The following is a 12,114-nucleotide window of genomic DNA, read 5'->3' as shown; positions in this document are numbered from 1 at the left end:
GGCCATGGCATGGTAGCCATCTAAAGCGATCAGCCAAATACCCACTTGACTTTTCTATAATATAACCTACCTGTAAATTCGTAACTTGCGAAGTGTGTAGGTATTTCATAATGCATTATCATAATTTTCATGACCTACATGATGACTGCAGGAATCGCAGAATTTACGAACGCAGATACTGTTTCTCATCCAACCATTCGCATACCCGGCCGAATGCATATTTGATCGTCTCATTTATCAGATGTGTAAAGAAATAAAGGAAAAAACGTGTCCTAAGAGCAGCGAACTATAATCACTACCTAAAAGTCTGTCATAATTTCGGTCAGGTTTCGAAGTTTAACATTTCGGTGTCATCATCATCATAATCAGCCAATAATCATCCACTGCTGGACATAGGCCTATCCCAAGGAGCGCCACAACACTCGGTCCTCGGCCTTCCTCATCGAACCACTACTGGCTACCCGCCTAAGGTCATCAGTCCAGCGGGCAGGAGGGCGTCCCACGCTCGAGAACTCGTCTACCCCAACGGTTATCGGTTCTTCGGCAGATATGACCAGCCCACTTCAACTTGCATATTTTGACAGCTATGTCGGTAACCTTAGAGAGCCCGCAGACTGCAGACTTTTAGTCGGCCGATAGTTTGGTCCGGCTCTTAAGAGGAGAGTATACCTTCGCGATTCTAGCGAAATAGGTATTTAGGAAAAGATTTATTATCGCTTGCGCTCTCATGCCCCGGGCACGGGTGCGATAGAGATGCACTGCTGCACGCGACTGACAATAGGTATTTTTCTTAATGAAAATCTGGTTTCGGGAGAAAACGTTTTACACTAACTAAATATTAAGCTATCTCTTAGATTTTGGTGTCAATCGCTTCAGCATAATATACTCTAGGTTTCTAGGTTTCGCTTTTAAAAAAAAAATACATTGTTATTGTTCAACGAACGGCTTGATTCAACACACAAAAATTACGTTATTTGAGGTGCCTATAAGTTTGAATCTATAAACAATATCGAAAAAAGAAAAAGCTACAAACCTAGTTATTCCTTGTGTCAATGACATACAAAAAAATCATGGAGATTGGATAATATTTAGAGGTAGTAAAACGTTTTCTCTTTTTGTATGGACGAACAAGTGCTATACTCTCCTCTTAATCAGTATGGAGATGTCGTAGTTGTTACCTAGGTTTGGCGCGGAACGGTCGAGCGTTCATGATGGCTTCATCCGATGCTACTCAATCATATGTCAGAGCAATCCGACTGTTGTAAATAGTCTGCGCACTCACTACCAACTCGACTATTTAGTTGGTACAGTGTGCGCGCTAGCATCCAACCCGACCAAACTATCGGCCGATTAAAAGTCTGCAGTCTGCGTGCTCAGTCCTCTGACGAATAACCTGTTTCGATGTAGCGGCCTATTTTATATTTTTTTATTAAGCCTTCGCTGCGGCGCGGCGCGGCAAAGACCACACGATCTTTACACGATGCACCCTTCGACCAATGCACCACACTACCGCATGACTTGCTTGCGCCAATTTGGAAACCTTGGAAGAATAACTTCATCGCGATTTTACGTAATATCCTTATACCCACAGAATAGTAAAATACAGATTCACGTGTCATCATTCAACTGTCACTTGTCAAAACAAACAAATTTCAGCTCATGTTTACTCAATTTCAGTGTTCAAAATCTAATTAATATTTCAAGTTTTCATGAGATTTCGGTACTGAAGCCAGAACTGACTTAAAGTTTATTTATTCCAAAGTAAAACCATGGCAGAAGCTGAGCCTTTAAGTACTTCCACACAAGATGTGTCGAGAAAACCTGTGTGTTTGATTATTTTAGGTTAGAATTTAGATCTTTTATTTTTAATTTTATTCTAAATCACAGTATGAAATGTATACTAATATTTGGTATAAAAATGATTATATGTTAAATAGGTATGGCAGGTGCCGGAAAGACTTCATTTTCTCGACGGTTAGCCACCAAAATCGTTGATGGATCCAGACCATACCTGGTAAATCTTGACCCAGCCTGTAGAGAAGTTCCATTTCCAGCTAATATTGGTAATTAGATTTGAAATATATTGTATCCGTACCCTAGTTATAGTTCATTACACATATAGAGCTATATTGTAATTTATCATGACTGAATATGCTTAATTTATCTTGGCTGTTTTAATGGACCTGTAATTGCCACCTTTAGCAACACAGCAGCTTCTACCATATTCATAGATTGTTGGACAGATCAACAAGTTTGCAGAGGACTCTTATATCAATCATACTTAGGTTAATTGTATTAATCTAAAAACATTAGCAATGCTCATAAATAAACATTTGGTTTATAGTACCTTTTTTAATTTTCACAATTTCTTCACAGATATACGAGATACAGTAAACTACAAAGAGGTTATGAAACAGTATGGTCTGGGACCCAATGGTGGTATTGTCACAGCATTGAACTTATTCTCAACAAAGTTTGGCCAAGTTGTTGAACTCATTGAGAAAGCCGGACAAAAACACAAGTACTGTGTTATTGACACTCCAGGTTTGATATTACATTATTATGATTTTGGTTATAATAGGTATATTTCAATCTTTGTTATTTGTATTAAACCCTACAATCAATCCAAGATTTTACTACTTATAAAGAATAGATAAACAGAAGTTCATAATAAAGGCCTAGTATTCATGCACTTAAAACTATAGAGTACAATAACAGTTTACACAAGTAACTATTAACAGACCATTTTTCAATCATCCACAGGTCAAATAGAGGTATTCACCTGGTCAGCATCGGGCACCATAGTCACGGAGACACTAGCTGCTTCATGCCCCACCGTTGTGGTCTATGTGATGGATACTGTGCGGAGTGTGTCTCCTGTCACATTCATGTCAAATATGCTGTATGCCTGCTCCATACTGTACAAGACAAGACTGCCATTCATTGTTGTCATGAATAAGGTAGGTGTCAAATGATTATTGGATGAGCCAGAGATTCCTATGTAACAATCAACAACATGATGCATTCTTAATTATAATATAAGAAAAAACTCATAAAAGCATTACATGTTCATAATGGTCATCAATGGTCTTCTTTTTGTAGCTAAACATAATAAATTTTCAAACCACCTTGTTTTAAAGAAAAAATACATGGTGTCACAATGCAACTTAGTCATCCCATGTCAAGGTTGCCTTAATGAAAAATTACATGGGTTTACAATGCAACTTGGTCTTTGCATGTCAAGTCAAGGTGTATCTTAACCTTACAATCATATACACATTGTTTTCATCTTAAGTTTACCATAAAAGTATTCTATTTCTATTCCAGATAGACGTAGTAGACAACGCATATGCCGTGGAGTGGATGCGTGACTTCGAGTCGTTCCAAGATGCTTTAGACGCGGACGGCGATGGCGAGGGAGGCACGTCGTATGCGGGCAACCTGTCGCGGTCTATGGCGCTGGCTTTAGACGAGTTCTATAGGGATTTGAAGTGCTGCGGGGTCAGCGCGCATACTGGACAGGTATGATTTTCCATTACATTGTTAATATGAATAAAGTACCATCCTATGAGGGACACACACAGGCACATTTCATGACGCTCGCGAGATTGCTTGCCATTTTCTTGCACCCTACGAAAAGGTATTAGATCCTTACATATGAAATTGGCGTTTTCTATAGGAGGAACATAAAGTCGTTTTTTTTTTAAATGAAATATATTAAATTAATCAAAGTATGTACCATTGCTATGTATGCACTTTTGCCATCTCATAGGTAGTTCATTGATCCCCTTACTAAAAAACCATTCGGGCGGGAATCAATAAAATCTGTGAAGGCGGTTTGGACTGCCCCATCGGAGTTGAATTTTTTTCCTTGCAAGTTATCCAAATTGCGAAAAAAATGGTAATCTGTTGGAGCAAGGTCCGGAGAGTACGGTGGATGTCTAAGACATTCTAATTGAAGCTCCTCTAATTTGGTAGCCGTCTGTTGTGCAATGTGTGGTCTAGCGTTGTCCTGAAGCAGCAGTGGCCTAGAGCGATTGACCAGCCTCGGTTGTTTAGCAGCTAGCTTTTCCATCATGGTTTGCAGTTGCTGACAATAGATATCTGCCGTAATCGTCTGGCCAGATTTAAGAAAGCTGTAGTGAACGACACCGGCACTAGTCCACCAAACACTTACAAGCAACTTTTTTTTAGTCAATTTTCGCTTAGGGCAGGATTTGGCTGGTTCGCCAGGGTTCAGCCATTGCGATGAGCGCTTCCGATTATCGTAGAGGATCCACTTTTCATCACAGGTAATGATTCGATTTAAAATTCCTTCATTATTGTGCCGGTTGAGTAACGTAACGCAGCAGTCGACGCGCGTTTGTCGGTTTGCTTCACTCAATTCATGAGGTACCCACCTTTCAAGCTTTTTCACCTTCCCAATTTGCTTCAAGTGGATTAGAATAGTTTTATCACTAACACCGGAGCCTGCAGCTAACTCGGACGTGGTTTGCGATGGATCCGCTTCCACAATAGCCTTCAATTCTTCATTATCAACTTTGGTCTCCGGCCGTCCACGAGGCTTGTTCTGCAGGTCGAAATTTCCAGAACGAAAACGTTGGAACCAAAAACGCACTGTGTTTTCTTTTGCGACACCTTCACCATACACATCATTAATCCTTCGAGCCGTTTCTGCAGCACTGGTGCCACGGTGGAACTCATACTCGTAAATAACGCGATATTTCAAGTTTTCTATTTTGTAAACAGAGTCACACAAAGAAAAAAACAAAAGAAGAAAAAACAAATGAATTAGGGGGTTTGAAACACAAATGCATGAGTAAATAGTTGTATGAATTTGAATTTGGAATTCCTAACCATAAAGGTAATATTTGAGATCAAAGTGGCCAGTACGACAAAACGCCAATTTCATATGTAAGGACCTAATATTTCGTATGCGGAGTAAAAGCATCCCCCACCCTAACCACTTTCTGGATGCAAGACTTACTAATAGTAACTCTATTAAGTATATTATGGAAATTATCATGATTTTACAGAGTTTTTTTTCGTCTCTTTCAGGGATTGGATGAATTTATAACATTAGTTGATGAAGCTGCTCTAGAATACGAAAGGTAACATAAATAAACTAACACTACTAGGTACTAAATTATAGAACGAATCTACATCAAATTCATTAAGAGTCCATACTTATTTATTCAAATAATTTTGCAGAGATTACAAAGCAGACTGGCTTAAAATGAGAGCTGAAAAGATGGAGGAAGAAACTAAAAAGTCAGAAGAGCTAAAAATGGATAAAGGTTTGTTATTACAATATTTACAATGACCTAAAACTATATGAACAGGTTTAGAAAAATGTTAAAACACACTACGTTATTCTCGTTGCGTGTATTCGATGGCACATATTAAGTCCTAACTAATATTATAAATGCGAAAGTAACTGTGTCTGTCTGTTACTCTTTCACGCCAAAACTACTGAACGGATTTGAATGAAATTTGGTATACATATGGTCTTGACCCTGAGAAAGAACATAGGCTACTTTTTATCCCGGAATTCCCACGGGAAAATCTTTTTTAGGCGAAGTGAAGCTCGCGAGCACAGCTAGTAACTAATAAAACTAAATACCCACCAGGCACAGAAGACACAGTGATAAGCAAGAGCCGCCTAATCACGGAGGTGCGAGGGGGACGGGAGATCGCGGACATGTACCTGAAGCACCCCGGCGACGGCAGCTCCAGCGAGGACGAGGGCACCGAGACCATGCCCGTGGAGGGTGAGCCATAGAGTCATGTACCATAGAGTATAGAGTCACATACAGCAGGCAGCTCCAGCGAGGACGAGGGCGCCGAGTCGCAGCCCGTGGAGGGTGAGACATAGAGTATAGAGTGATGTACCATAGAGTTTAGAGTCATGTACCATAGAGTTTAGAGTCATGTACCATAGAGTTTAGAGTCATGTACCATAGAGTTTAGAGTCATGTACCATAGAGTTTAGAGTCATGTACCATAGAGTTTAGAGTCATGTACCATAGAGTTTAGAGTCATATACCATAGAGTATAGTCATGTGCCATAGAGTACAGAGTCATGTACCAAAGAGTTTATAGAGTCATGTACCATAGAGTATAGAGTCATGTAAATACCATAGAGTATAGTCACATACAGCAGGCAGCTCCAGCGACGACGAGGGCGCCGAGACACGCCCCTTGGAGGGTGAGCCGTATAGTATACACGGGTGTTTAAAAAGGGTAGAAAGCGTAAAGGAGTGACTCATTCTAAACAACTTCCGTTGTGCAACTTTTGTATTTTCTCGAAATACAACCCCTAATGTCTACTCCCCACAATTTCACCATTTTATTTTGTGTGATCAAGTATATAAAAGTTGTCCAATCAGAACTTGGAATACCTACCGATATTTCTGTTGTCGATATCATATTGTGCAAACAATCATGACACGCTATGTTTGCACTCCTTTTAATAACAAACTGTGGAACTTTATCAGTGATAATGATAAGAGATAAAGCCCGCTCAATGTAATGTTGATATTTAACTAAATTAATTATTTTTCTTCCAGATGACAAACCAGAAGATGTTATGATGTTTCAGGAATTCTACAAAAAACACATAAAACCAAATAACAGTGGCTCGCATCCTTAAAATTCAGTAAAAAAAAACCTTACGAGGCAAAAAAACTTATAAAATACCTACAAAGCAAATGGATATTAATATTGTAGACGCAGATCCAAATCATTGCAGTCAATGGTCCATCATACATCTCTGCTTAATCTTTCCACGTTACAAAAATACCATATACAAAAATACCATAGTAACATTTGTTATGTATAAAAAACTATTTTGCACCGGTTAGCACTTGTTAGTGCGATAATTCTGTGATCTGCTAAGATAAGATAGATAAGTGTAATTAGAATAAAAATCTGATTATAGATAAATAAATGTTTTATTCGATAAAACGTGCCTCCACAACCTAAAAATAAAATTCGGCTAGAAGTTTAAAGTGGCAAATAAATAAATATCTAAAACATAATTAAATTAATTTGTACCTAGATTAAATTCACAGAGGGCGAGAGCAATGTCGTCATAATCATCTGCATTACATTATATTCAAATTAATCACAAATTAAGTATATCGGTTCTCTATTTTAAGTACCTACATTTGAATTTTTAACTAACGCTAAATATCATCCTTCATAGCTGCTTCGAGACTGTATTGAGTCTCTTAAAATCATATCACATAGATAAATATTATATTTCACTGGGATCACAATCTCTATAAAATATTCTACAGATATAACAGCCTCTTATTTGAACCAATCGATGCTACAATCCAAATTTATTTAGTACCATTGGTGTTGCCATCTTCAATTTGTACATTCGATTCGTGACCGTTTGCTAATGATTTAAGGTTCAGAGTAGGTTTGGTTCCTCGGCCCTGTCGTTCTAGCGATCCATCCTCGAGTTTCCACGCCGGCAAATAAGATATTCTTCCTGAGCTGTCCTTGTATGCTAAGGATGGATTCGGCCAAGTGTTCAGCGTGCTACCTATTGACGTGTATCTGAAAATATAAATAATATTTATGTTATTTCGTGCTTGACTCACAGAAAAGTAGTCAACGTGCAACATTAGTGGGATGGCCATATAATCCGTAGGTGGGGTGGACGAGTTCTCAGTGGAGACCACAGACATGATAACATATAGTGGAAGGACTCCGACACTCTGGACCGATGACCAGTAGTGGCTGGATGAGGAAGGCCGAGGACAGAGTGATAGCGCTTTTTGGGAGACGCTATGTCCAGCAGTGGACGATTACGGGCCGACGATGATACAAAATAAATAAGAAAATATGACACGATAACTTATCTTTTACGCCAATATTAGGAAGCTTTACATCAGCTGTCGGTTCGACTGATAATAGGGTAGGTCTATTTATACTTTTACCGCATGTAGATATTAAACAGTTTTAATATGTTATCAAGGTATCTTATCTTACAAAAACGTACTTTTGGCAATCCGCCAAATCAAATATGTAGGAATTAATTTTATGATTGTGTATTATGATGATGATAAGAGTTAATAACTGATATGAATTAAATTAATATGTTGTAATATTACCCTTGGTCATATAGGCTGCAGTATGGTACGTTTCTTTCTCTTATGTAACTCCATATCTGATGATAATTCCAGTTAAGAAGGGGCGAAACTCTCATCAATTTAGGCCAATTTGCATCTGTCTCCTGAAATTTGTAGTTAGATATTATTAATTAAAAGTTAAACATATTAATCATGTTATACTAAAGGTATATTACTATATAATAATAACTTAAATTATACTACATTCCTTGAGTAAGTACACTGTACCCCTTTTATATCTCTAGTCCATCCATCCAAAGGTTGTCTGGAAGAGATCGCTATAAGCGATAAGACCGCCTTTTGTACCCTAGTTAAGTGTCTATGTAAAACTGTTAATCATTTCTTGGTGTACAAATAAAGAGTACTCTATCTATCTATCTATATTACGGTAAGGAATGCACGACTTTTCAATGTGCAATGTATGTTGATGTTGAAACACGTTATTTACTTCTATGGTCCAAACTCGTGTAAGCTATTCGTGCGAATACATGATAATGATGCGTTAGTATATAATTTACTTCGTAGACAACACGCCCACAGCCATGTCGTAAAAATTAATAAGGAGGTAGGCAAAAACTTAACACTGAGGTTATCTTTGGTTTTTCGTCGTGGTGAAAGGGTTAGTCAGTCAGAATAGCGTCAGTTGCTGACTACCCAGGGTGCCCCGAACGTATATAAAGTACAGTTGATACGTCACTCAGGGAGGACCTTGCACCACTTTTTGTCACTGTCTCGCCTCTTATATGTAGAGGGATCCTGTACCCACCTGCATAAAGTTCATATCCTGGCTGTACGGATCCGTGCGTCTCGTTCCCATAAGGCACACTTTCAATCTTTTGTCCTCTTCTAATATCCTGGCTAGACTTTCCTTCATATCCCCTTCAGTTACTACGAGTTTTATGCCAAAGTGTTGCTCAATTTGTTGAACGAATTCCTCTAATTCCCTGTAATAAATAAATAAGTACTGTTATAGTTGCTCTTACTAGTATTATGGCTTTATGACACGCCACTACCACACGACTTTAAATGCAGGTTTTTGAAAATTGGCCCGCTGATAATACTTCGCTAGACCGAACATCGATCGGTAGTGGTGGCATGATGAAAGCCGAAACAGATTTTTGTGGGCCTCTTTGGGAAAGGCCTATGACCAGGGAACAATAATTGATGATGAAGGTAGAAGGAAGGGGACTCACCTAAACGGGCTGCCAGTTCTAATGTACATAACTTTGATCAGTTCTGCCGAGTCTGTCTGGTGGATGTCCTTGAGCAGCTCTATGACGATGTCCAGAAGAACCGTGCAGTCTTTGCCGCCGTTGAACGTAAGAAATGTCTCGTCTAGCGCATACTCTTTGAAACACTGACGAAGGACCTGGGAATGACAGGAGAGTTAAGTGCGATGGTATTTGAAGTATTTGGTAACCGTAAGGTCAGTCGGGTAAGGGCCCGCACTGTCATGACCAATGAGTGAGAGAGACCTATACCATCCCTAATGGTGAAGGAAAACATCGTGAGGGAAAATGCACGAATGCACGTCTATGTAGATATGTGATGTGCAATTGTGCACCCACCAACCCACAGAGGTCCAGCGAAGCCGTAGTGGGTAATGGTTCAAGCTAGGCTGTTTAGATGGGGATATCCACAAAATAAGTACCTATAGGTAAATGAAAAGTGGTGTTTAAAGTTTGCAGATGGAATCCGGACACCGCGTTAGAAACAAATGTGATGTAATTTTATCAGAAATAGGCCCGATAACCGCCATAAAATGTGCCTACCCGGCTTATGTAGGAACAATTATTATGTTTAAGCAAGTTTTACTTATCATGAACTGAGTCGAGTGCTAGGTGATAAGGTTGCAGAAAACTTACATTTTGAGACTCTTGTAAGACCTGATTGTAATCAGCCTCACAGGTATCCATTGTGCTGACGTCCTCACTTGGCTGCGGCATCGCAGTGTGTGGATACTAAAACAATACGTTTGAAGACATTAATGAACTTCCGTTGTGTTACTACCTACAATGGGAAATGAACTATACTGCTAAAGATAAAGGACTGTTTTTTGTTGAAATGATAATTAGGTGATTTGAATTTGTGAAGGAAGGATATTGTTACCTACTTTCAGTTGTGCAAATAATAAAGCAGCTGCACTTAGGTATTTCCTTTTGTACCTACTTAATTGAGTTTTAGATTTTTGGATAGCAAGTTTAGGCAAAAGGAACATTAAAGAAAAACAGTTTCGTAATTGTTTCAAAATATTTATTTTAAACCATGGTTGGTTATTATAACACTTAAATTAGTTATCATCTTTGATACAAACTTTTTTCTGTGGTGGTTCACTATCACTTATTGATTCACAATCACCAGATAGGACATTTTTACTTAATTTAAATGTGACTCTCATCATTTCCTTCTTTGGGGACACATTGCGTACATCAAAAACATCAACTATATCTGATGAAATGTTACACCCTATATTTTTGTAAACCATTTCCTTTGCCACTTTCTCCACAGAAGCTGGGCAATCACCCACAGCAAAACAATACACATACACTATGATGTTACAGTCCAGTTTTTCAATCACATCTGAATCTTTGATCAAACCATTGAAGTACTGCAGAAATTCTACAGCTAAAGCTGGCAAATTCATAGTGACATGAATTTGAGCTCCCTCTGCTAGTTTCTCCTCTCCTTTACAATAGTCCATCAAGTATTTCTTTAAAACAGTTTGGATAAAATCTTTACCATCAAGGTTGTAAGATTGGAATAGTTTCATATTCACATTATTATTCTTTGCATTTTCATTCAGCCAGTGGTAAGAGTCAGGGTTGAGGTCATTGGCGAAGACTCTACAATTTCGTTTTGCAGCAGGGACTGCAAATGGACCTACTCCACAAAATACATCAAACAAAACATCATCAGGTTTTAGAAAAGACAAGATGCGTTCATGTTCTTTTCCCAGTCTGGGGTTCCAGTACACCTTTGAGAAATCAAACCGGAAGTTGCAGCGGTTCTCACTGACGGTCACCAGGAAGTCATCATCTCCAGCAATCACCTCCATTTTAAAGTTACGGTAAGTGTTATCAATAATGTTACACTTGTTCACTACTGTTCTACAAGTTTTTATTTTGTCCACCAACACTTGACCAATGAGTGAGCGATAATCAAGCAAGTGATCCCTCAAATTCAAGTGTATTATATGGCCAATTTGGGAGAAACTACTGACTACTTCCTCATTTTCTGGCAAAACAGATTTGAAAATTTGCTCAAACTTCCAATTAGAGTATGTCAGCTTCACTAGTTTGTTCATGAAGCAGTTCTCATCAATTCCTCTGCTCTCTAATAAGTTTCGGTCTTCTTCTCTTATATCAGACCAAGTAGTGACCTTCTCTGGGTTTAAATGTATGTATTTCTTAGTACAAGAGTCAGTGCCATTAGTTTCACATGTTTGTACTGGCTTGAAGTTTTCAAATTTAAGAAAATAAGGTTTGCAAACCTGCACCGTCTTGGCTACTAAGTCTTCTCCAACCTTCAGCACGGGGATCGTTACGTCAAGGCTGAATTTATCGCGATCCAGAACTGTCATTCCACGAACACCAACTGGCACCAGCGCTTCGCTTTTTAGTGAACTCATGCTTCGAACTAATCTCAACGTTGCACTATAAACACGGAGCAAATACATTAACACACCATAACGTAACAAAAGAGTTAAGAAACTTGTGGCCTAATTTAATTGAATGCTACCACTATAAAATAAAGTTATTGTCAAATAGAAAATGGCTTTAATACCTCGATTTTCGTCTATGTGTATATTATGTCTACTGGTTGATCTCTGTTATAAACTGTAATTTTACAATTTTAAGGTGATCCACCTCCACCACGACTCCACCAGACTCCACGAGTTTTTTGTTGATTTCTATTTTCTCCACAGGGGTATAATCGTGACAGTTCTGACATTGCGAAAAAGAGACGCTTA

General features: G+C 38.6%; 2 protein-coding genes across 5 annotated transcripts; one reads left to right on the top strand and one right to left on the bottom strand.

Annotated features, from left to right (window-relative positions):
• Positions 1 to 1,628: 1,628 nt before the first annotated feature.
• On the top strand, positions 1,629 to 6,799 carry LOC105397204 (GPN-loop GTPase 1). 2 transcript variants are annotated; one of them, XM_048629158.1, is made up of 9 exons: positions 1,629 to 1,842; positions 1,938 to 2,063; positions 2,377 to 2,544; positions 2,764 to 2,964; positions 3,332 to 3,522; positions 5,059 to 5,111; positions 5,212 to 5,297; positions 5,631 to 5,771; positions 6,570 to 6,799. In XM_048629158.1, the coding sequence occupies exons 1-9, from the start codon at positions 1,770 to 1,772 to the stop codon at positions 6,650 to 6,652; spliced, it is 1,122 nt and encodes a 373-aa protein (XP_048485115.1). In that variant the 5' UTR covers positions 1,629 to 1,769; the 3' UTR covers positions 6,653 to 6,799. The 2 variants fall into 2 exon arrangements, with proteins under 2 accessions (XP_048485115.1, XP_037978400.2); XM_038122472.2 differs by having other exon boundaries at positions 2,764 to 2,960; positions 3,328 to 3,522; positions 6,570 to 6,797.
• Positions 6,800 to 6,934: 135 nt separating this feature from the next.
• LOC105397205 (tRNA (guanine(37)-N1)-methyltransferase) lies at positions 6,935 to 12,027 on the bottom strand. 3 transcript variants are annotated; one of them, XM_038122471.2, is made up of 6 exons: positions 11,928 to 12,016; positions 10,010 to 10,105; positions 9,338 to 9,513; positions 8,911 to 9,088; positions 8,127 to 8,248; positions 6,935 to 7,569 (listed from the first exon to the last, which is right to left on the bottom strand). In XM_038122471.2, the coding sequence occupies exons 2-6, from the start codon at positions 10,088 to 10,090 to the stop codon at positions 7,347 to 7,349; spliced, it is 780 nt and encodes a 259-aa protein (XP_037978399.2). In that variant the 5' UTR covers positions 10,091 to 10,105; positions 11,928 to 12,016; the 3' UTR covers positions 6,935 to 7,346. The 3 variants fall into 3 exon arrangements, with proteins under 3 accessions (XP_037978399.2, XP_048485114.1, XP_011567520.3); XM_048629157.1 differs by lacking the exon at positions 11,928 to 12,016 and adding an exon at positions 11,635 to 11,910; XM_011569218.3 differs by lacking the exons at positions 6,935 to 7,569; positions 8,127 to 8,248; positions 8,911 to 9,088; positions 9,338 to 9,513; positions 10,010 to 10,105 and adding an exon at positions 10,418 to 11,797 and having other exon boundaries at positions 11,928 to 12,027.
• Positions 12,028 to 12,114: the final 87 nt, after the last annotated feature.

The sequence above is a fragment of the Plutella xylostella genome, chromosome 22 (genome assembly GCF_932276165.1).
Source record: "Plutella xylostella chromosome 22, ilPluXylo3.1, whole genome shotgun sequence".
NCBI lineage: Eukaryota > Metazoa > Arthropoda > Insecta > Lepidoptera > Plutellidae > Plutella > Plutella xylostella.
The sequence above is the reverse complement of the archived record's forward strand: the minus strand, read 5'-3'. Positions and strand labels throughout refer to the sequence as shown.

Excerpts from the sequence above, each read along its gene's own strand:
- LOC105397204 (XM_048629158.1), top strand. The coding sequence starts at position 1,770 with ATGGCAGAAGCTGAGCCTTTAAGTACTTCCACACAAGATGTGTCGAGA. Across the intron at positions 5,112-5,211 it reads GCTGCTCTAGAATACGAAAG|AGATTACAAAGCAGACTGGC; the intron begins GTAACATAAATA and ends ATAATTTTGCAG. Across the intron at positions 5,772-6,569 it reads CGAGACCATGCCCGTGGAGG|ATGACAAACCAGAAGATGTT; the intron begins GTGAGCCATAGA and ends TTTTTCTTCCAG.
- LOC105397205 (XM_011569218.3), bottom strand. The coding sequence starts at position 11,772 with ATGAGTTCACTAAAAAGCGAAGCGCTGGTGCCAGTTGGTGTTCGTGGA.